We start from the raw sequence: 21,323 nt of genomic DNA on the forward strand, positions 1-21,323 counted from the left end.
TGGCGCCAAAACTTAGCAGGCAGTCTTGCATGTGTTGTGCATTACGCGCAAACTCGTAAGTAAGATCATACTGCGGACAAAACGCCAATACTTGCATTAAACCTTATATGTATATTGAATCTCAGTGACGTATATATATTATGTATATTGATTATTAATAAACCGCATTTCTAGGGTTTTATTTCAAAGTATCGTTAAAATCCTTTAAATTGTAAGTTTCATAATTCAATTTACAATTTTATTTATATATAAATATAGCTACCTTTTTTTTTTAAATAAAATTATACTATTATTAGTATAAAAAATAAAAATTATTAATTGATAGCGTTGTAGTGTAAAAAATTTAAATGTTACTATTAATTAATAGATTTATATTATCAAAATATAAAATGTATTTTGAATATTAAACTGATTATTCTTCTTTTAAACTACGAGGAATTTATTAGACTTTTATAATAATAATTTATTAAATATTATTTATAAATTATAAATCATAACAATTTCATAAATGTTAATGATCAAATATTTAATGATAATGAAATTAAAACATAGTTAAAACAATGATAATATTTAAGTTATAACATTTAACATTATCTATTTAATTTTATTATTTTCCAAAAATTTCGCATTGCGCCTGCTTGCAAAATTTTTAGGTGCTGATTCGTTCGATTGAAGCGCCTTCCTTTATATGCTACGGTCATGTTGGGAAATACAGCAGTCCGTGTGGAACAGTGAATCTATCACAAACTGATCGATTATTTTAAATCAGAGAGTTAAAGTTCAATACCAAGTTCTAATCAACGTAACTCGAATTAGTTTAAAATTCGCAAATCTAAAATGAATTTGGAAAGCTTGCTTCTTCCTTATTTATGGGAGAATATGGAACGTGCTCATTCCACTGCAAATCCGAATCTTAGAGTTAGAATCAATCCGGAGAATCTGGGTTCGAAAATCATGCACGTGTATGATTTCCTACCACAAAAAACAAGTCCAAAATTGCACATGGACTACTACAGACCATGGGGTGAATTGTTACGCAAAAGCGAAGGTGGTGCATCAACGGTGACAGCTGACAAAAATCAGTTCCGTGTGGACCTGGATGTCCAACAATTCTCACCTGAGGAAATCAATGTTAAAGTTGTCGATCGTTTCGTAATTGTCGAAGCAAAGCACGAAGAGAAGGAAGACGAGCATGGTTGGATCTCCAGGCAGTTCATGAGGAAATACATAATTCCTGAACAATGCGACATCGATCAAGCGTGTTCGAAACTTTCATCTGACGGTGTCCTTTCAATTATCGTACCACGCAAGCAAAAAGTCATTTCGGAAGGCGAAAGGGTAATTAACATTGAACATACCGGGAAACCATGCGATGCGCAAAATGAAGAAAGAAAGGAGAAAGAGGAGGATGTGGAGTAATAACTTGAAATCTGACGGATGATTTTTATCACCTTTACTGTTTCTAGCTCTTATCGGAAATATTTATTTAGTGTTATATGAAAAAAACGTCTTAAACGTATTTAGATGTGTATAGATATTAATTCGTTGCGCGAATATTCTTGTACGTATAATATACAAAATTCGTTGAATATACATATGATATTATCTATTATTTTAAATAATTTTATTTTTATATGTGAATAAGTATATTAAATTTATTTCTATTCGTCATTTTGTAATATTTTGTATTTTCGAATATGTTTTTATTTTATTTTATTTATATCCTTTTAATATATTTCTATCTCTTTAATGATGTGATGGCAAATGATGATATTGATCTATGTACTATATATGAAAGTTGTACTGTATATGTAAAGTTTTATAAGCGGCGGATAATATGTCGAAATTTATTGTAATTGTAAAGCAAATCTAAACGATCGATAAAGAAAGTAAAGAAAATAGATTTTATTTTTATTGCATTTATTTGATAAATGCAAATTTATTTTTTAACTCTTGAAAATTATTTGATAATTAGTTCAAATTATCAAATTTGAGAAATACTTATAGATGTATCATTAAGAAAATATTAACTCTAATAGATGTAATTATTGAATAATAAATTACATATTCATATTAATTAATATTATATATATTTTCATGCTTCATAAGAAGCATTTGCATGTAAATAGATATAATCAATAAGATTAGATTTAATGATAACAGTTAATGATTTAATTATTGCATCAACTATGTTTCAAGAAAATATTGTATTTTATTTTGTCTTTCTCTATTGTTAAATAAATTGAAATTAAATAATTATATCAAATAAATAATATTGCATTGTTTTAATTTTAATATATTGTTTAATCATTAAAATTATTTTATAGATATCAAAAATTGTTTCAAACTAAAAAGTAATGGAATGTACGAAATTAGTAGAATTTAATTATTATTTTGTTGATTTCAAGAATAAATACAAAATTTCAAATTTTATAATCTTTCTTCACATTTATAAATGTAAATGATGTATTTTATATATTTAAAACAAATTTTAAATTAATTTAAAAACTATTCACTTTACACTATACAAAATTTCACATAATCCTTTATTATATTTCAAATTTTTTATTTCTCTTTTTTTCTTTTACCATATGAATTATTTTTTTTACCATATAAATTATGTAATTTTCCTTTTCAGGAAAAAACGATGATAAATATCTTAATATACATACAATTATATATAATAACAGAGAAAAAAAATATACAGTCTATTTTCAAATATTTATATTTATTTAACATTTGTTGTAAATTCTATTCTAATTTCTCTACGAAATATCCAAATATTAAAATAATTTATTAAGTTCAAAATTTAATAACCTTTAAATGAAAAATTTTAAGAAATCAGTATACCCAATACGTTTTTATAAAATGTTATTAAATTTTATTGTAAATATCATATAATTAAAGAATTATAGAATTTTATTTAAAAAATAAATGGAATTAAATTTTTTTATTTTAAAGATGTGATTTATCATAGTATTTATCTGAAAATTAGAAATATATTGTTTCTATATTGTTTCTTATGATTCAGCATATCAAATATATCACATTCATGATTCATAATTCAAAATATTGTGTAATATTGTGTATATTATATATATATATATATATATATATATATATATATATATATATATTTAAAAAATTTTATAAAATATAATTTATTTCTATCAGGACGTACAAACAATCGATTTGACATTTAGACACTCTTAAGCGGTTTACGTTAAAGAACTTGTTCTTATATTAGAATGAGTATACATAGTAACACGGTTTTCATAGACAGTGGCGTAAAACATAAAACGTACGTACTATGGTTAAGTTACGTTATATTGCGCAAGTTGCTATACAAAACTGATCTAAGATACGAAAACGACGATTGTGTTCAAGGGCAACTCGACATTTTCCAGGGTCTTCTCGAATGCGCGCGGTGGTTCTATCCCCACCATTTTCCTTAGTGCGCAACAAATATGTATAAAAGAGAACTACCTAGTTGCCGACAGTTGATGCCGACGTATGAACGATATAACAGTACGACGATTAATCAGCTGCAAATAAATCAGTAATTCATACGCGTTTCATAAAATTAATTATAAAGGTAAAGCATTTTAATAATTTGTTAGTGAAGCATTTAAATTAATTATAATCGGAAAGTGGGGAAACATTCCTAACAACATAAACTACAGTTTGAATTGGTATTGAAAATACTTGCACAATGTCATTAATACCAATGATGTTTTCCGACTGGTGGGAAGATCTAGACCGACCTCATCGTCTTTGGGATCAACATTTTGGCACAGCAATAGATCTAGATGATTTTAATGATCTAGATTCACTTGGTTCAGAAGTTCTGCTGTATCGACCACATAAACGCGGCAGAAGGCATCATCGTCATAATCATCATCCATTTTTGAAGGCTTTCAACAAAAGGCATGGCCGCGGTGCATCAATTGTTCAAGCTGATAAAGACAAATTTCAAGTGACATTGGATGTATCACAATTTGCACCGGAGGAAATTACTGTTAAAGTAGTAGATCAAAAAGTTGTCATCGAAGCTAAACACGAAGAAAAAAGGGATGAGCATGGTTGGGTGTCCAGACAATTTGTCAGAAAATATATCGTACCGTCGCAATGTGATATCAATCAAGTAGAATCACATTTGTCTTCCGACGGTATCTTATCTATTTCGGCACCAAGAAAAGAGCCTTTACAATCTAGATCAAATGAGAGAACAGTGAAGGTACATTATACAGGTGAACCAGCTTTGACTAATTTCGATGATTCTTCAAACGATGTTTCTGAATCACAAAGAGAACAACAACAAATTCCACAACGAGAACAATCACAATCACAACAGCAAAATCAGCAATTACAAAATCAGCAACACCAACAACATCAGCGTTGTAAAAAGGGCAGTAAAGGTGTATAAGTTATGTTCATTATTTTCTATTTTCATCTTAATTATTCATTTTAATTTTTTTCCACCACAGTAAATGTAATTAATAGTATTATAAAACATTATATGAAACTTATATGTATATTAAACTTTACATGCACAAGTACAAAAATTGAAGACAAATATTGTATTAATTATTTCTTTAATAAAGTAATAAAGAAAGTTTATTTGATTTAAACTTGTGTTTGTTTAATTTCTTCCTTTTAATTTTAGATTTCGCAAAATGATAATAAAATTCAATTAATTATTCAAAAATTAATTGTTATCTTCTTTTCCCTTTTCCAATATGTAATGGATAATATATTTTAAACAATTTTTAAAAAAAAGTAGTTCTTATTTATTTGTTTATTATTTATTTATTTTTCTTTTTCTTTCCATTATTAAATATCTAGCACAATTTTAAATATCTAAGACAATTTTAAAAAAATTTTTATTCAAATCAATAAAATAAATTTTATTAATCATTCTAAAATATATTTTAATTGATATAAAAAAATTATTTCATAAGTTATTTATTAATTACTACATATTTTCAAATATTATATTTTCAAATATCAAATAAAATTTTTAATTTTTCTTATATTTTGATTAAAAATATGATTGAAATAAATTGATATATATAGTTATATATTATCAAAAATACGTATACTATATATACTTAATATATATATATAATATGTATTGAAATTATATTTTTTATTTAATAAAGAATAAATATTTTTAATAAATTAAATTAATAAATTGAATCCTTTATTAGAAATTGAATTTGTCATTCAGTTAACAATATTTAAAAATAATATATATATTTTATCTTATGACAGAAACGTCCAGAATTTTTTAGCGTACACTGACCTGATTAATGATAAGCACATTTAGGTGTATTTACGTGAGCTTGCATCCATATATGTACAGTTAGTCATAAAAATATTTAAGTATGTACATTTGTTTTTAGAAACTTTAGTTTGGGATGTTTAATACCAATAGAGAAAAAAATAATTAAAATCTATAATATTTTTAACAAATGCTTATTATTTTGCACTACAATAATAATTTAATTCAATGTTTGTTGAAAAATGTATCTCACGATACATCAAAATTGAAAATTTTATTACAAATTTATTAAACATGAAAATATTTCATATTTATTAACTTATATAAATAATACGAAGAAATTTGATTCAAAGATAATTTGATCAATGCAATTTGTATTTGAAAAAAAATCATTATTTTATTTCAAATAATTATGAATAATTCATCTACACATAATAATTATATAATATAGAGAAAGATATATAATTTTTTTTATTTAATAAGTTTATTAGTTTGAATATATTATTAGTTAAAAAAAAATAGATAATATTGTTCTAATTATTTATATATATAAAAATATATTATATACATATATGAAAATTATATGTTAAAAAATAATACAAAATACATATGCAAATAATCAGATATTTTTGTGACGAACTGTACGTATAAGATGGTAGCTTAGAAGCACCGAGAAGGATCAATTTTATACTGTGCAAGAATAGATTGCAAAGACATAGTGAATAAAACTAGTCTAAAAATCGATAGCACACATATTCATACAAGTTCATACAAGTATTTTAAATAAGACTAAAATTCCAATCGATTTTTTACAATGTATTTAAAATAAAAAGAGCTTAGTTTAAAGAAATCAATACTATTTCAATATTATTTTTATTTAGAAAAATATAAAACGAAAATAGATGTTATTAATAATAAGTATGAGTTAGTTAGAGATTTTAATAGAATATGTTGAAAATATTATTCGAGAAATAATCTGTTGGCTGAAGTTATTCATACACACAGATTTTATATGTAGGTATTTATATCAAGATCATATATCATCACAAATATTTTAAAATTTAACATTTTCTAATAATTCAAATTGAAAATAAGATTAATTTGATTTTTATATTTTTAAAATTAAAGATAAGATTATAAAAATATAAATTTTTATGTAAAAAAAAATACTTACGTATAATACTTATATAAATTATGATATTTCTTAATATTTTTTTCATTATATTTATGATATATTTAAGTTAAAACATTTTATAGAAATAACATTATATAATAACACAAGAATTTCATCATAAAAAAATGCATCGATATGATATATCAATAGATAAATCTAGAAAAATATGGAATTTTTTATAAAATCATTATTTTATTAGAAAAAAATTACTGGAAAAAATTAATATAATAAAACTTTTAAATATTTTGCGAGGTAAAATATTCTAGAATATAAAAGTATAAAAATAAAATAGGGTAAAATAAAAAGAATGACATTAGGTGTTTTGTATATTTTAATATGCCGGGTGTTTACGATTGCGCAGCAAAGAATTCCTTTTAATTGTTAAATTTGTGTTAATTATGTGTGTAATTATTGCATATGATTTCATATTTCAAGTCTCCATAAACAATATAAATATCTAAAAAGATCTTTCTAGATAAATAAAATATTTTATACAGTATTTTCTCGAAAATGTTCGCAAATAATAGAATGTTCTGGATACTCCACCTATCGGTAGCCGGTCCTATAAATACGTGCGCCACGATCAGTAGTAGCAGTATACAGAAAACAGTCGAGAGAGAAGCTTGACAAGCTTAGTATAAACGTTAAAAGTGAACATTTCGAAGAAGTCTGTGACTTAATACATTATTTAATATATCAAACATCAAATAATTCAATTAAAATGTCTTTGATTCCATTGCTGTTCTCTGATTGGTGGGAAGACTTGGATCGTCCACACCGATTATTTGATCAAAACTTTGGTTTGGGATTGTATCCCGAACAATTATTGAATTCAAACATTCTTGATCAATACATCTTACCCAATCGTAATCAAAGATTAAGAAACCCATTGATATACTATAGACCTTGGGGTGAACTTTTGCGAAAAAATGAAGGAGGAGGCACATCAACCGTGAAAGCGGATAAAGATAAGTTCCAAGTAATTTTGGATGTTCAGCAATTTAAACCAGATGAAATTAATGTTAAAATCGTCGACAAGTGTGTTATCGTCGAGGGCAAACATGAAGAAAAACAAGATGAGCATGGTTGGATTTCAAGGCAATTTACCAGGAGATATATGATTCCTGAGCAATGCGATATTGATCAAGTAACATCTAGTTTATCATCGGATGGTGTATTGAACATCACTGCACCTAGGAAGGAGCAACCAAAGATCCAGAACGAAAGAAATATCACCATCGAGCAGACGGGTAAACCGGCATTGAAGGAGAACACGGAGGAGAAGAAAGAAGAGAAGAAAGAAGAGAAGAAAGAAGAGAAGAAAGAAGAAAATTAGAATCTGAAAAATATGTTGAATTATTGATAACATTGTGTTCCTGCTTCTTAATATTTCCATATTTCTTAAAGTTTATTTTGTCATTTATTTAATTCGATTTTTGTAATATAGATTAAAATTTTTTTTAAAATAAATATTCGATAAAATATAATCTTGAGTTTTTTTAATATTCTTTTTTCCTTTAAAATATCCTTCAGTTATTTCAATATATCGAATGTCTTCTTTAGATTATGCAATGTTAAATTTATGGATATTCACATTTAAACATATTATTTTTAGAATAGTGCGCTATATATATATATAATTGAAGAGAATCCACTTTTAAGATAATAAAAGTTAAATAATAATCAAAAATTGAAACTGATAACTATCTAAAAAATAAATATTACTTCTTGTTCATAATATATTAAAAATTTCTCAAAATCATTTTAATAAATAATTTATAAAATATAATTTTTTTCTTATATATATATATATATATATATATATATATATATATATATATATATATTTGGAACATTACAAATTTATATCATAAAAGTAGATTTGTAAAAGATTATATGTATATTTGCAATTCTTATTAAAAATTTTAAACAATGTAACTCAAAGATGTAATGTATGTAATATTAATTTATAATTTATTATTTATTGCTAACCCACCATTTTGTTTTTTCAATACACGATTTTATGTACAATTAACGTAAAACTAACTCAAGCTTAAGTATTTTATCTCAGAGTATTATATATAATATTTAAAATTACAAATATAAATAAAATCTCTAATTATAGTGGCTATCAAAATTTAAATTATATTACATTAAATTTAATATTTTTTGTTAAATGAACAAACAAAAATATAACACCTCATACGATTTTTGAAAATGACACAAAACATGAAAGAATTTAATACTGCAAACATATCCTATTTAGTATTTCATTCGTTGTAAGAGTTTTTATCTAAATGCTTCTAATAAAACAGTATAATTACGGATTATCTTGAATTGACAAAAAACTTTCATTTTATATTAATTATTATAACATATTTTTCCAATGTACAATACTTAATTATTGTCAATAAGAAAAATTGAATTTTTGAATCGACGTTAAACATTTATGTCGCAAGCACCATGAAGTATTACATATAATTTTTACTAATAAGACTTTTTACAATTATTTAGATTATATTTTTTATATAGAAAAATCGATGTTAAGGAAGCAATGCATAATTATTATTATTAACAATTCATTGACAAATATATGTTATATATAAACATCGGTTTTTCTTTTATAAAAACGCATAATTAATATCTCATAATTATTCTTTTTTTGTATACTCTTATTGAATGGAAATTCGATAAACATATCTTATTTAAACATTTTTTCCGCTATAATCTTAAAATTTACAAAACATAAAATATATCGAAATTGTTAATATCAGCTGTCTTTCAATACTTCTTTCAAAATAGATCCTGTATTTCTGGCTGGAATAAAATCCGGGAATGTTGGTAAATTTACATTGGAAAGTAATGAAGTAGATTGCGTCGATGAAGTTGACTGTTGTCTACTATGTCCAGGTCGTGGTAATGGCTAGAAGAAAAATAATCATTAGACGACAAAGCTTTGAAAATAAATTAAAATAAAAATTAATTCTTGTTCTTACCGGTGTTTGAATTGGTAATGCGGGTAACTGTGGTTTAGGTTTCGATTCGTTCTCTAGAAACCTAATGAATGCTGCTGACAAGGATGCTTCTTGATTCTGAATAACATAATTTGTATATTTATACAATTATACAATTATATAATTATAATTATACTTTATATAAATGCTTATATAAGTATATATATATAGAAAGAATGTTAATTTAATATTTCGTAATATTAAATTTAATTATAAAACTCCCGAATATATTATATAAAGAAGAATAATTTATTAGCTATATGTATTTACGTGGATTAATAATTTCGTAATTATTAAAATTAATTATAATATTAAAAAGAAAAATTAATTTACTTTATTAGGAACTGTAGATCCGCTATTTAAACGAGAAAACCAACTATTTTGCCCAATTGTGTTATTCAATCCTGCTTTATCCTTTTCCGTTTCGTTGAAATCTAAAATTGTGGAAAACACTCTAAGGACCGAAGATTTATCTGCTGCTGATGAAGACAAATAACCCAATAAAAGATTTTTAATGAGAGTTCTGAAAAAAATAATTGTTTGATTATATAATTAATGAAAATTATATAATTAACGATATTATATATAAAGTAATTGATAAATTTAAATATTAATTTGCGGATTATAATTATAATATATATACATATATAGTTATAACTATATATATATATATATATATATATATAATTTGATCATAACTAGTAATATTTATAAATATATGAAATAGACACTAACTTATCAACTTTTCCCTCTCCACTTTGTTTTGCCTCTTCTATTCTTTGATCTGCAGTGTTTACGAGATTCGTTAATCGGTCCACTATAAATACATGATAAATCATTAGAGAAACAGAGTGATAAAAACAAAATTATAGTAATATGTAAATATCAAAAAATAATTTTTACAATATTATCAATGAATAATAATATGTTTAAAAATGCAATTTCAGTAAAATTATTAACCATTTAAAAGAAAGTTTAGAATGTTGGATGTTTCATTTCTATACATGTGCATTCCAGCGTTGTAAAGTTGGCAGATTTGAAGGTTGAAAAGACGTGAGCGTAAGTATAACACAAGTACTGGTTGTCTGAATATCACACCAGTACCTGATGTAATACTCACACCCATGTCTTAGTTGCTCATGCTGCATTCTTCATTTATCATGCCATACTAGCAAACTATTGACGCATGCTACTAAAAGTAAGAAAGCTATATTAATAGTAATATATACTTTAGTATAATATGTTACAATACATTACATTACATTAAAATAGAACAACTATCCTAATATAATTTCATTGCAATTCTTTACAAATAAAATTATGTATTTTATCTTACAAATTAATATAGTTTGAAATGGCTGTATTATAATAAGCTTAAAATAGTTTTATGTATAGAATATAATATTAGTATAATCAAAGATATTAATGCTAAATTTGAAAGTTGATTTTTCAAAAAATCACTAATAAGAAAAGACAAAAGAATATACATGATAGCTAGCAAAATGGAATCTTTCAAATATATATTTTTCATCCTTGTAGGATAATGGTAACGGGTGGGAAACCCCACGAGGTAATATGAGCTTTTACAAATCACACACTCACAGTTACCGCATGAGATTACCCACTCCAACGCTACCAAATTTAATAAAGATCTGTTTATGTTACATATATGTAAATAATATTATTTCAATATACATACGATTTTGGATATTTAATAAAAAAAATTTATTAATTAAAAATATATATGGTTCATCTATATCTCATTTATTACACATTTATAAATAGCATAATGCCATTAAAATAATTATAAAAATACATATATCATCATATATTATTGTGTTATTTTAGTCAACTTAATCTTTTTACACAATATTATTGCAAAAACTTGTGCTAGATAGTGATTAATTAAGAATTTACATATAATTTTTTATTAAAAGATTTAATTTATAATTATTAAATTATATATTACGTATATATTAACAATCTAATTGTGATAAATTGAAAAAAAATTAGCAATTATTAGATGTAAATGTATATAAAAAATTTTTACAATATAATATCAATATCAATATAAATTTTAACGATATGATATAATAAAAAAAATGTGACAGATTGAATGCAAAATATAATTGAATATAAATAAAAAATTGTCATACAACAAAATTCTTTACTTTCGTGCTGACTAGCAATACTTCGTATGTTAGTAGATAAGAATTTATATTTAGAAAAACAGAAGATAGTACCAGCACCAGTGGCAATGCATGAGCCAACGAAGATGTGATTTAGTGCGCTAAGGCGATCGTCCAGTTCGTAGCCGGATACCAGCAAGAATCCTGGGTTATTGTCAAAATCCCAGAATTACCAGCTGATATTTGACTACATCACCAGATTATTTATGTGTTTGCTTTTTGCAGATTAGTCACAGGTCACACTCAAACTGATGATAATAAAGTGGGATTTAACCATTTCACCATTTCAGTGCATAAATTGTAATTAGAAAGTGTGAATATTTCGTGTAAAAACAAGCTATTACGGTAATAAATTTGTTTTTTTTTTTTCTTCATAAATTTATCGCATGTGCTTTCCTAATTTTTACAAATAAAGAATTTTAAATGATTCAACATATTGATCCAATACACTTCCAATACACTGATTTTTATATTCATTAATATTTTGATGTTAATACTTCTCATAGCACATATGATCACTTATGATGCAAAATTTGTGCAGTTATTGTTTTATATATTAGTAAAAAATTAAAACATATACTACAAAAATATTTGCGATTTAATTTAAATATAATATATGCTTTTCTTTCAATTTAAATTATATGAGAATAATTCACTTACGAATTTAATATAATTATATGTTAAAATAAAAAATAAAATAATATATTTATAATATAATAAAATTACTATAAAGGATTAAAGCAAATTATTCTCAATAGGATAACTGAATTCAATACTGATGTTGATGTTACATAGCAGTTTATATTGCAAATTTTTATAATTAAATAATGTGAAGCTTCGACACTAAAGAATTAAAATCTTTAGAATATTTCTAGCTTATTGTTACTTGCAATTTCATTTTGTAAATTGTATAAAAATCCCGGAATTACATTTATATCCACACCAAAGAAGTGCTTACACACATGTACATATTATTCACTTATTTTAAATTAATAGTTTTCGAAAATTATATTTGACATGTTTCAAAATTAGTTACATTAAATATATATATATTGATTTTACATGAATTTGCAAATATGATGTTTCCTTGCGATCGTATGAAAAAATTACATGAGCTTGCTATCGATAAACAACGATCGAAGAAATTTTTAATTACAAAAAAAAAAAAATAAAAAATAAAAGAAGAAGAAAGAAACAAAAAAAAAATACTAATCATGCGAAATGTTAAAAAAAAAAAAAAAAAAAAACCAAGATGCAGGCAAATATAATACTTTATAACGATAGTAGAATCGAATACCTTCTTGGCTTAGTTGTTCGATACGTTCTGTTTTTTTATCAAGTTGTTCGCTTAATCTGGATGCTGCTTGTAAACATTCTTTAGCTTCAGCTAATTGTTCCTATTAACAATTATCGAAGGATTATGTATTTTCACATTAAATATTAGAGAAATAGTAACATTTTTAACATTTATACATAACTATATAAATATACCTTAAGATTTGTAACATCATTGGTTAACTCTTCCCTTTTCTTATAAGATTCGTTTAATTTAGATTGAATTCTTTCTGTTGCCGCTATGATATCTTTTTCTTTATCTAAAAATTATCAATATACAAATCATTATCATCCAATTATCGTTATAAATGATGATAACAAAACAATATAATATTTTATAATATTTTACGTTGCTCTTAAGAAACTGTTTGAATTACCTCGTTGGAATTGTTCTAGGACAATTTGCAAATTAGTCAAAGACGCAGTTTGGGATAGGATCTTGTCTTCAGCAACGGATAATTTATTTTGTATATCATCCCTTTGTTGAACAATCAATACCATTTGTTGCTGCAATGTTTCCACTTGTTGATTTGCCCTTATATTAGCAGAAGTATACGCGTTCGAGCTGGTCTTCAACTTTTCCTCAGCCTGCTGCAGTTTCGCTTCCAATTCTTTTCGCGCTTCTTCGGCAAGCAAAGCATCTTCCGTGTAATTCGATTCCATTTCAACCAAATGCGATCTTAGCCTTTCTAATTCTTTCGCGGCGTTCGCTTCTTTGCTCTGACTCTCGCCAAGTTGATTCTGCAACATTCTGTTGTTCGATTGTTCTTGAATTAGAGCTGCTTCTAACGCGTTACACTTCTCAGTGAGAATCTCGATTTCTGATGCTTGCGTTGAATGCTCGACAATCCCACAAGTTGCCCCGTTGCTCGAGTCTTCAGCGTTTCTCAAACGCTGTTGGACTGCTTGCAACTCGTTATTGGTCCACAAAAGTTGAGCATCTTTTTCCTTCAGATCGGATAAATGTATATCCTTCTCTGCTAGTAAACTCTGAATCTGCGACGTTTGCTCGTTCAACAGTTGCGTTAATCTTTGGATTTCCCCATGATATTGCAGACTTTCATTGTGCTTGACGGTTACAAGTTTCACGAGTTCGTCCCTTTCGTTCTTTACAGTCGTAAAATGATCCGATGTTTCTTCATTATTTTTAGCAAGATGAAGTGCATTTCTCAGACTATTGATTTCTTCGTCTTTTTCTTTAATAAGGTGAGACAGACTTTCTATCGTTTGTTTACCCATATCAATCGATTCCTTATAACCCTCGATAGTATCTTGTATTTTCTTTCGCATATCCGTAATCTCCGCGGTTAATTTACTATTTTCGTTTTTTAGAACATCGTTTTGTCGTTTCTCCTCCTCTAAACACGCTGCAATTTGTTGTTTTTCGTTGTCATAGGCATTTATACGATTTAACAATTCCTTTCTCACCTCTTGTAGACACGATACGTCGTATTCCAATTTCTTATAATTATCCCGAATTACTTCGTATTCGCTCTTCAAACTTTTATTTTCTTCCGTGACAGTTGCAAAATTTTCTTGCAACTTTGTCAATTCCCTCTCCCTCAAACGTAAAGTCTCCACTTCGTTCATCAATTGAGCATAATCATTTTGCATGGAACTTAATTTTTCCGTTAACTGGTTAATCTCAAATTCATTCTTTAATTCTTCGTGCTTTTTTATTTCATTTTGCAAATTCTCGTTCTCCAATTGAAATTTTTCCGCCGCTTTATTCATTGAAAAATAATCGCTCTCCAACTTCGCATATCTTTCTTCCGCCTCTCGTAACTCTTCTCTAATTTCACTTAGCGTCTCCTCCTTACTCGTTACTCTTTCTTTCAATTCCGACATTTCCTGTTCCAACAGAGACTTTTCCGTGCTCACCAAATCTATCTTATCGTTGGAATCGTCTTGAATGGCAGTCAACTGTTCTAACAGGGAATTCTTCTCTTTCGTTAAACTTTCATTTTCTTGGCCCAATCTCGCTATGCAATCCTCTTTCGCGTCTATCCGATTAAATGCCTCGTCCAATTCTTTCCTCATGTTTAATATATCGTACTCCAAATCATCTCTCTCGCGATTAGTTCTGTTCAATTGTTCCTGGAGATCTCTCAACGTGTCGTTACTCCCCGCCTCCGAATTGCTTTCACGCCACTGCGAGATCTCCATTTCCAATTGCTCATTCCTTCGAGACAATTCCTCGTTCTCCTTTTGAATCTCGTCCTTCGTGCCTCGAATTTGCTCCAACGTATTCTCCAATTGCCTCGTATTAGACGTGGACGTTTTTAATTCTCGCCTCGTGTTCTCAAGATCGAGTTTCAACTCCTCGATGAATTCGATATTTTCGTCCAAATCTTTGCACTTCTCCAACGACATCCTCAATTGTTCCTGCATCTCTTTCTCCGTTCCCTCCAACAGATCGATCTTTCTTCGTAACTCGTCGTTCTCGTCCAACGTCATGTGCAACTTCCGATTCAGACTTTCCATCGTGTTGAACGTGTCCTCGATATCCTCCGGGATATTTTCCAATTTTCCTTGTTTCCTAGTTTGAGAGGACGTCGCGCTACCTTGAGTCTTTAATCGGGCCTCGTTCGGGCGTATAATAGCGTTTTTCTTTCGCAACGAGTTCTTCTTACGCAGCACGGAATTCTCGGCTTGAAGATGTTTCACTTCCTCGTTCAACGACTCGATTTCCGACTCCAAAGAGACGACTCGCTCCTCGTTCGCTTCGGGTATGGGCGGTAAATTTAACTTTAAATCTTCGATCTCCTGCAACAACGTGTCGATATGAGTCTGTTTAATGTTACACTCCATTTGCAGGTCATCCTTCATTTCTACGACTCCTTTCAACTCTCTGTTCAACTCTGATACCCATTTCTCTACCACATCTTTCTTCCATTTCACGTCTATGTACTCTTTCGCCAGGGTCTCGAAAATCGACTCGTCTGGTTCTATCTCAACGAAAGAACTCTTCAAAATATCCTTCACCCTCTTGGTTAATTCATTCACGTCGATTCTCTTCTCCTGCACCTCGATCGTCTCCCTCTCTTCCACCATTTCTGGATCGATCGTCTGGATACATTTATCTACATATTCTAAACTATTATCAGTTTGCACGAAACATGGAACAGTTTCTGTTCGTATCAACGTGCTCGATTCCTTAAGTTTACCTTCCAATTGGACGACCTTATCTTGAGCCTGATTGTAGTCTACGTAAAGCTGTTCGTAAGCGTTTTGAAGGCACTGATGTTTCTTTTCAACCTCCTCCTTGAGAGATAACAGTTTCTCTACGGAATGAACGAAAAGATAATTAATTACTGATCTTCGTAATGTTATATCTGTTATAATCAATCACTTGGACTTCACACCGTATCGTATTAATTCATAAACATTGATAGATCAAAATTAATACAATGCATTCGTATAAAAATTCTTAAATTTAAAATTTGCATCTTGGAAAAAAATAATATCTAAATGCCACAATGTAAAGGATTAAAATTAAACTAATAAAATTTATCAAACAAAATCGCTTGATCTTTGGAAAATTAGGGTAGATGAACGATAATTAAAATTGGGAAAAAATTTCCAGAAGATAAAATAATCGTGAATGATTTATATCATTACCTATCGATTCCTCGTGTTGCTGATCGAGTTCCTCGACGCTGGTGAACAATCTTTTATTCTCTTCTTGAAGCTCCTCGATTTTCTTGTATAATTCCATTTCCCTGTTGCTCGAGGCCTCGATAAATCCATCGTGTCTCACGTGATTCTCCGAGTTCACGCTGAAATTAGGCTTCAACGGAACGGATTCGTGGGTGACAGTGCTCGGTCTCTTAAACTTTTCGTCGAAGTCGGATTTCTCTTGTTTATTAGCCTCGCTGTATTTCTCGTTTTCGGTTTCCAGCGCTTTTAGCGCACCTCGTACTAAATCCAGCTTCTCGAGAGAGTTCAATTTGGACAGCACCGTGCGGAAATCGTTGATCAACGCTGTTTCATCCGATTGCATGCGTTTCGTATTCCTCTCAGCTTCTCGACTCTAATCAACACACGATATTACGATGCTCGTTTGATCAAGAATATTTTTTTTTTTATCAAGAAAATATGATTATTTTTTTTTTTTTTATCGATCGAAATCTATTCTATATCGCACAAAGAATTGTAAGAATCGGTCAAGGAAAAGAATAGAAGATTTTTGATTATAAAAGTCTTTGTAACGTAATATCAGCTCGTGTCTAAAAAAAGGTATTGGATTTTATTTCATAATAAGTATGCAAACAACTAGTAAAACACTTGCACGTGCTTAACTACCACTTGTTATATTCTTAGTGTGTAAGATTCATTAGTATAGTGTTAACAGTTAATAATAATAAATATCTTCGTGGTGGATCGTTTGTTTTATTTGACCAGATTTAAGTCTTTAAATACACTGTGCCGTTTAAAATAAAATGATCCAAAGTATTACAGTGTCGAATTCAATTTCATAACATCCTTTTATTCAAATTTGTTATTTGTATAACCATCCGTTACATAGACATATTAGTAATCTCAAATTTGTTTGATTAAACGTAATGATTCACTAAGAATGCTTCTTAATCATGCTAATACATATCGAAGGCCGAAACATACTTTTCCACCGAATGAAAGAGAATAAATTATTCTTTCGTCTTGTCTTTACCAATTTCTAATACCTTTTCTTCCATTTGTATTATACGATTCACCATATCCTGCTTCGCTCTCAAGAATTCTGCTTTCTGGTGTCCATCCGTTAATTCATCTTTCAAGGAGGAATTGTTAACCTGGAATGAATAATTGTTAGAAACTTTATAACGACAGTTAAATTTTTTTCTTTATCACATGTATATTTTATTTCTCTTCCTTATATTTAATATATTAAAAAACGTATTTACGAAATACCTAAAAAAAGAATACGTGTACTTTTCTGAAATTTTGAATCAATAAAAATAAAATAATCGAATAATTAATAAATCAAAATTATTTTATAAATGAAGATTAATCGAAAATATAGAACAAATAATAACTTTTTTGTTTAAAACTGAAGAAAATTGAGTTTGAAAATTCTTCGAGTATATGTAAATTATATAATATGTAAATTCAACCAATTTGTAACCAAATGTGTTCAATGTCTGTTATTTCAAGCTTGATTATCTTCAAAATAGAATTTCAAGCTAAAAAATTTTATTTTATATTTTTGCATACATATTGTATATTTTTATATATAAAGTAACTTCCTATAATTTAATTTATATAATTTACAAACAGAATCATAAATGTTGAAAAATATTTTTATGCCACATTATAATAAAAATTGTTATTGAACGCAATTATGTTGCTTACTGTAATTATTTATCTGCAATAATTAAATAAGATTATGCAAATAAAAATACACGTAATATAAAATTTAAAATTGAAATTAAAAAACAATACTTGTACAACAATTGTAAAATAACATATTTATAAATTAAAATTCATATCCTTTTTAACAATGGAATAGAATTAAAATTTATTCAGATGAAATGTTACAAAGAAAGTGATAGAAGAGGTGGATCTGTTGGAAAATGTGAAACAACGTTACGCAATTTAAAAAAAAAATAAGTAAAATAATAAATTGATTATGTTATATTTTAAATCAGCAATAAGATGGCAGTGATACGATATTGATTGAAGATAATGCGTAATGACATGTGTTGTCACATGTATATGTGCGTAAAACGTCGGTACTGAGTTAAAATTAAACGCAATTATCTGAAAACAATTGCATCGGTAATTATACCATTTATGTTTAGTGGGACAGAGAAGACAATGCGATTATTAAATGGACAGGGAGCTATGAAAATATTATATGTACGAGTAGCGCCGGTAATTTTTTAAGAATGTATTAAACTGTCATTTTTTTGTTGCTAGTCATTTACACAATCTATCTCTTGATTCTCATAATTTATTTATTATTTATCATGATCAAATTATATATATATTTTTTTTTATATAATTAATATGAACTCATTCTCATTAATTTGAAGATATTAACAATAATCGATAAAATTGAAAAATAGAAAATGTTTATGAAAAAATTTTATTTATATTTTTTTTTTTGTGAATTTTTCAAAATTTTCAAAATTCATCAATGCAGAATATTGTTCGTTCCAATATTAGAATTTGTCCATCGTTAAATAAGATTTCAAGATTTTAGAGAAGTTTAATTTTTTCGATTGCATTTGATATATATAAATATTAATTAGCAAGAAGAGAAAGGAATTTTATTAATAATATTAAATTTGTATGCATAAAATACTTTACCTTTTGAATGCGTTTAACTTCGGCTTCTAAATCTCGTATCTTCATGGTGGCTTGTACCAATTGTTCTTGCAACTGTCGTACGTGGTTCTGATTTTTCGAATTTCGATTTTTCGCGGACGGTGGGTCCCAAAAAAATACTTCGCCCTCATCATCTTGATTATTATCGTTCTGAAACGAACAGATCATTGAAATTATAAATAAATATTCATCCGAAGCCAGCAATTTATATTTATTATTTGGCAGAAGCTCTATAATAAATTCTCTTCCAATCTCATTAAACGTAATATACATCGAAGATATTACAAATTTTCCAATTAACATATTTTACACATATTATATTTCTACTAAATAAACATAATTGTAAACAATTTCGACGATTAATCGTTATTTTATGATATGCTCATGTTTTATCATGCAAAGTCTCGATGCAAGATAAAATTATACAGGAGCCACGATTATGTCGAAGAAATAGAATTAAAAAAAATTCACAAAGATCTTTCGAATAGATTCCGATGATCTTTCGAAAGCGAGATACGCATTAATGCATCGATGCATCAGCAAAACACGTGGTTCGAGTTGAAAATTCGTATGTCTTGTAACAATTCTTACGAAAAAACGAGTAATAATTTGCAAAAAAACACACACACACATACACACACAAAAAGTGTCACATGTGTTTTAATCACAAAAAAATATTATTTATCGAAACGAATAAAATCGGCAAATCGTAACGTGCCATGACATTTCAATGGCCATGTCGGATACGAGTAATTTTTATCGGAGAGGAAACTTGTGATTATATCGCGTAAAAAATACTGGAGATCATTTTTCGAACTTGCATTGAGTGACTTGTGAATTAATCTTTCAAAAATATATTAAAGAATCGTGTTATTATTAACATGGCAACTGGCAACAAATAATCCACTAACTTTTTCCCCCTAAATTAGATTGTACGAAATTTTTGATTAAAATAACCAACGTTCACGTATATTTTTTAAAAGAAATCACGATCAATCGTATAAAATGTATAATATTTTAAGGGATCAATTTCAATCAAAATATTCTTTATTTATATAAATGTAATCTAAACATTTAATACAAAGAATACATTGAGTAACGAATGTTATTGACAATGAATGATTAATCTGCTTTGAGATATTGATAAATTGAATTACAGTTTTTTTGTTTATTCAATAATATACTCCAAAAAAAGGAGTTCGAATTCCTTATGAATAAAAATTTAGAAATAAGTAAGCATTTTGAATGTAATTAATGCTTTACATATTTTAATTCGAATCTTTCAATAAATATTTTTTTTAACTTTCCTATTCCGTAAATGTATGAATCTGGTTACTTACTTTTTAAAATTCAAGTATATTTTATTAGATATATCCAAACTATAAATAAGTTTTCGATTTTTATAATTAGTAAAGATATGCAGATATTTTTAAATATTACTTATAAAATTAATATCAATCTGATTGTAAATACAATCAGTGTAAATGATACTGATATTTAACTTGCATCGTTAAATATAGTACACAATAAGTGTAACAATAATAAGTATAATAAAGTACAGCATAATACACAATTCTAAATTCATCAATCCAATTGTCAAAACACTACACATGAATCGTGCCACATTGACGTTTCTCTGCAACTTTTTGACTCGTAGCAGGATGTGACCGACTGGTAAGCACCGTATGATTATTAACTTACGATTGTTACACAGGTTTACATAAGTATCTCGTATGCCAATGAACAATGCAACTTAGCATAGACGTTATTCGCGACCATGGTCTCGTGCGAAAGGAGAGAAGAGAGAGAGAGAGAAAACTGGAAAAAAATAAAAAAGAGGATGGACGCACTTATGCAATCGAAATTATGATCAGTCTCTTTGAGGAAGAGAAAGAAAAACGATATCGAAGGCACATTCGGTTTTTCAAATTGCCCGCACCCGATGCGAAAGGATGTCAAGATTTTACGGTGAATTGAGACCTTATAAAAGCCTTGTC

At 27.4% G+C, this 21,323-nt stretch overlaps 4 protein-coding genes across 11 annotated transcripts in view; 3 read left to right on the top strand and 1 right to left on the bottom strand.

The window, feature by feature from the left end:
• Positions 1 to 672: 672 nt before the first annotated feature.
• LOC100865029 (protein lethal(2)essential for life) lies at positions 673 to 2,270 on the top strand. The gene has a single exon (XM_003694906.4). The coding sequence runs from the start codon at positions 838 to 840 to the stop codon at positions 1,417 to 1,419; it is 582 nt and encodes a 193-aa protein (XP_003694954.1). The 5' UTR covers positions 673 to 837; the 3' UTR covers positions 1,420 to 2,270.
• A 1,194-nt stretch (positions 2,271 to 3,464) lies between these two features.
• LOC100864792 (protein lethal(2)essential for life) lies at positions 3,465 to 4,631 on the top strand. Its single transcript, XM_003694904.4, has one exon. It carries the CDS (start codon positions 3,713 to 3,715, stop codon positions 4,424 to 4,426), a length of 714 nt encoding a protein of 237 aa, XP_003694952.1. The 5' UTR covers positions 3,465 to 3,712; the 3' UTR covers positions 4,427 to 4,631.
• A 2,157-nt stretch (positions 4,632 to 6,788) lies between these two features.
• Positions 6,789 to 7,945, top strand: LOC100864911 (protein lethal(2)essential for life). Its single transcript, XM_003694905.4, has one exon. It carries the CDS (start codon positions 7,180 to 7,182, stop codon positions 7,792 to 7,794), a length of 615 nt encoding a protein of 204 aa, XP_003694953.2. The 5' UTR covers positions 6,789 to 7,179; the 3' UTR covers positions 7,795 to 7,945.
• A 475-nt stretch (positions 7,946 to 8,420) lies between these two features.
• LOC100865267 (uncharacterized) overlaps positions 8,421 to 21,323 on the bottom strand; it is a 58,314-nt gene continuing 45,411 nt past the window's right edge. For 4 of the 8 annotated variants that reach the window (XM_086908172.1, XM_086908162.1, XM_086908194.1 and 1 more), the window contains 10 exons: positions 19,309 to 19,476; positions 17,682 to 17,789; positions 16,618 to 17,029; positions 13,374 to 16,280; positions 13,153 to 13,256; positions 12,959 to 13,058; positions 10,208 to 10,289; positions 9,806 to 9,995; positions 9,455 to 9,550; positions 8,421 to 9,381 (listed from right to left, as the gene is read on the bottom strand). In XM_086908172.1, the coding sequence (XP_086764298.1) occupies positions 9,229 to 9,381; positions 9,455 to 9,550; positions 9,806 to 9,995; positions 10,208 to 10,289; positions 12,959 to 13,058; positions 13,153 to 13,256; positions 13,374 to 16,280; positions 16,618 to 17,029; positions 17,682 to 17,789; positions 19,309 to 19,476 (4,320 nt within the window). In that variant the 3' untranslated portion in view covers positions 8,421 to 9,228. The remainder of the gene's footprint in view (positions 9,382 to 9,454; positions 9,551 to 9,805; positions 9,996 to 10,207; positions 10,290 to 12,958; positions 13,059 to 13,152; positions 13,257 to 13,373; positions 16,281 to 16,617; positions 17,030 to 17,681; positions 17,790 to 19,308; positions 19,477 to 21,323) is intronic. The other 4 variants (XM_086908189.1, XM_086908183.1, XM_086908201.1 and 1 more) reach the window with 2 other exon arrangements.

Source organism: Apis florea, unplaced genomic scaffold (genome assembly GCF_048593485.1).
Source record: "Apis florea isolate Af1SG1 unplaced genomic scaffold, ASM4859348v1 contig_1645_pilon, whole genome shotgun sequence".
Classification (NCBI taxonomy): Eukaryota; Metazoa; Arthropoda; class Insecta; order Hymenoptera; family Apidae; genus Apis; species Apis florea.

What these genes read in the sequence shown, in the direction of transcription:
- LOC100865029 (XM_003694906.4), top strand. Translation starts at nt 838, where the DNA reads ATGAATTTGGAAAGCTTGCTTCTTCCTTATTTATGGGAGAATATGGAA.
- LOC100864911 (XM_003694905.4), top strand. Translation starts at nt 7,180, where the DNA reads ATGTCTTTGATTCCATTGCTGTTCTCTGATTGGTGGGAAGACTTGGAT.
- LOC100864792 (XM_003694904.4), top strand. Translation starts at nt 3,713, where the DNA reads ATGTCATTAATACCAATGATGTTTTCCGACTGGTGGGAAGATCTAGAC.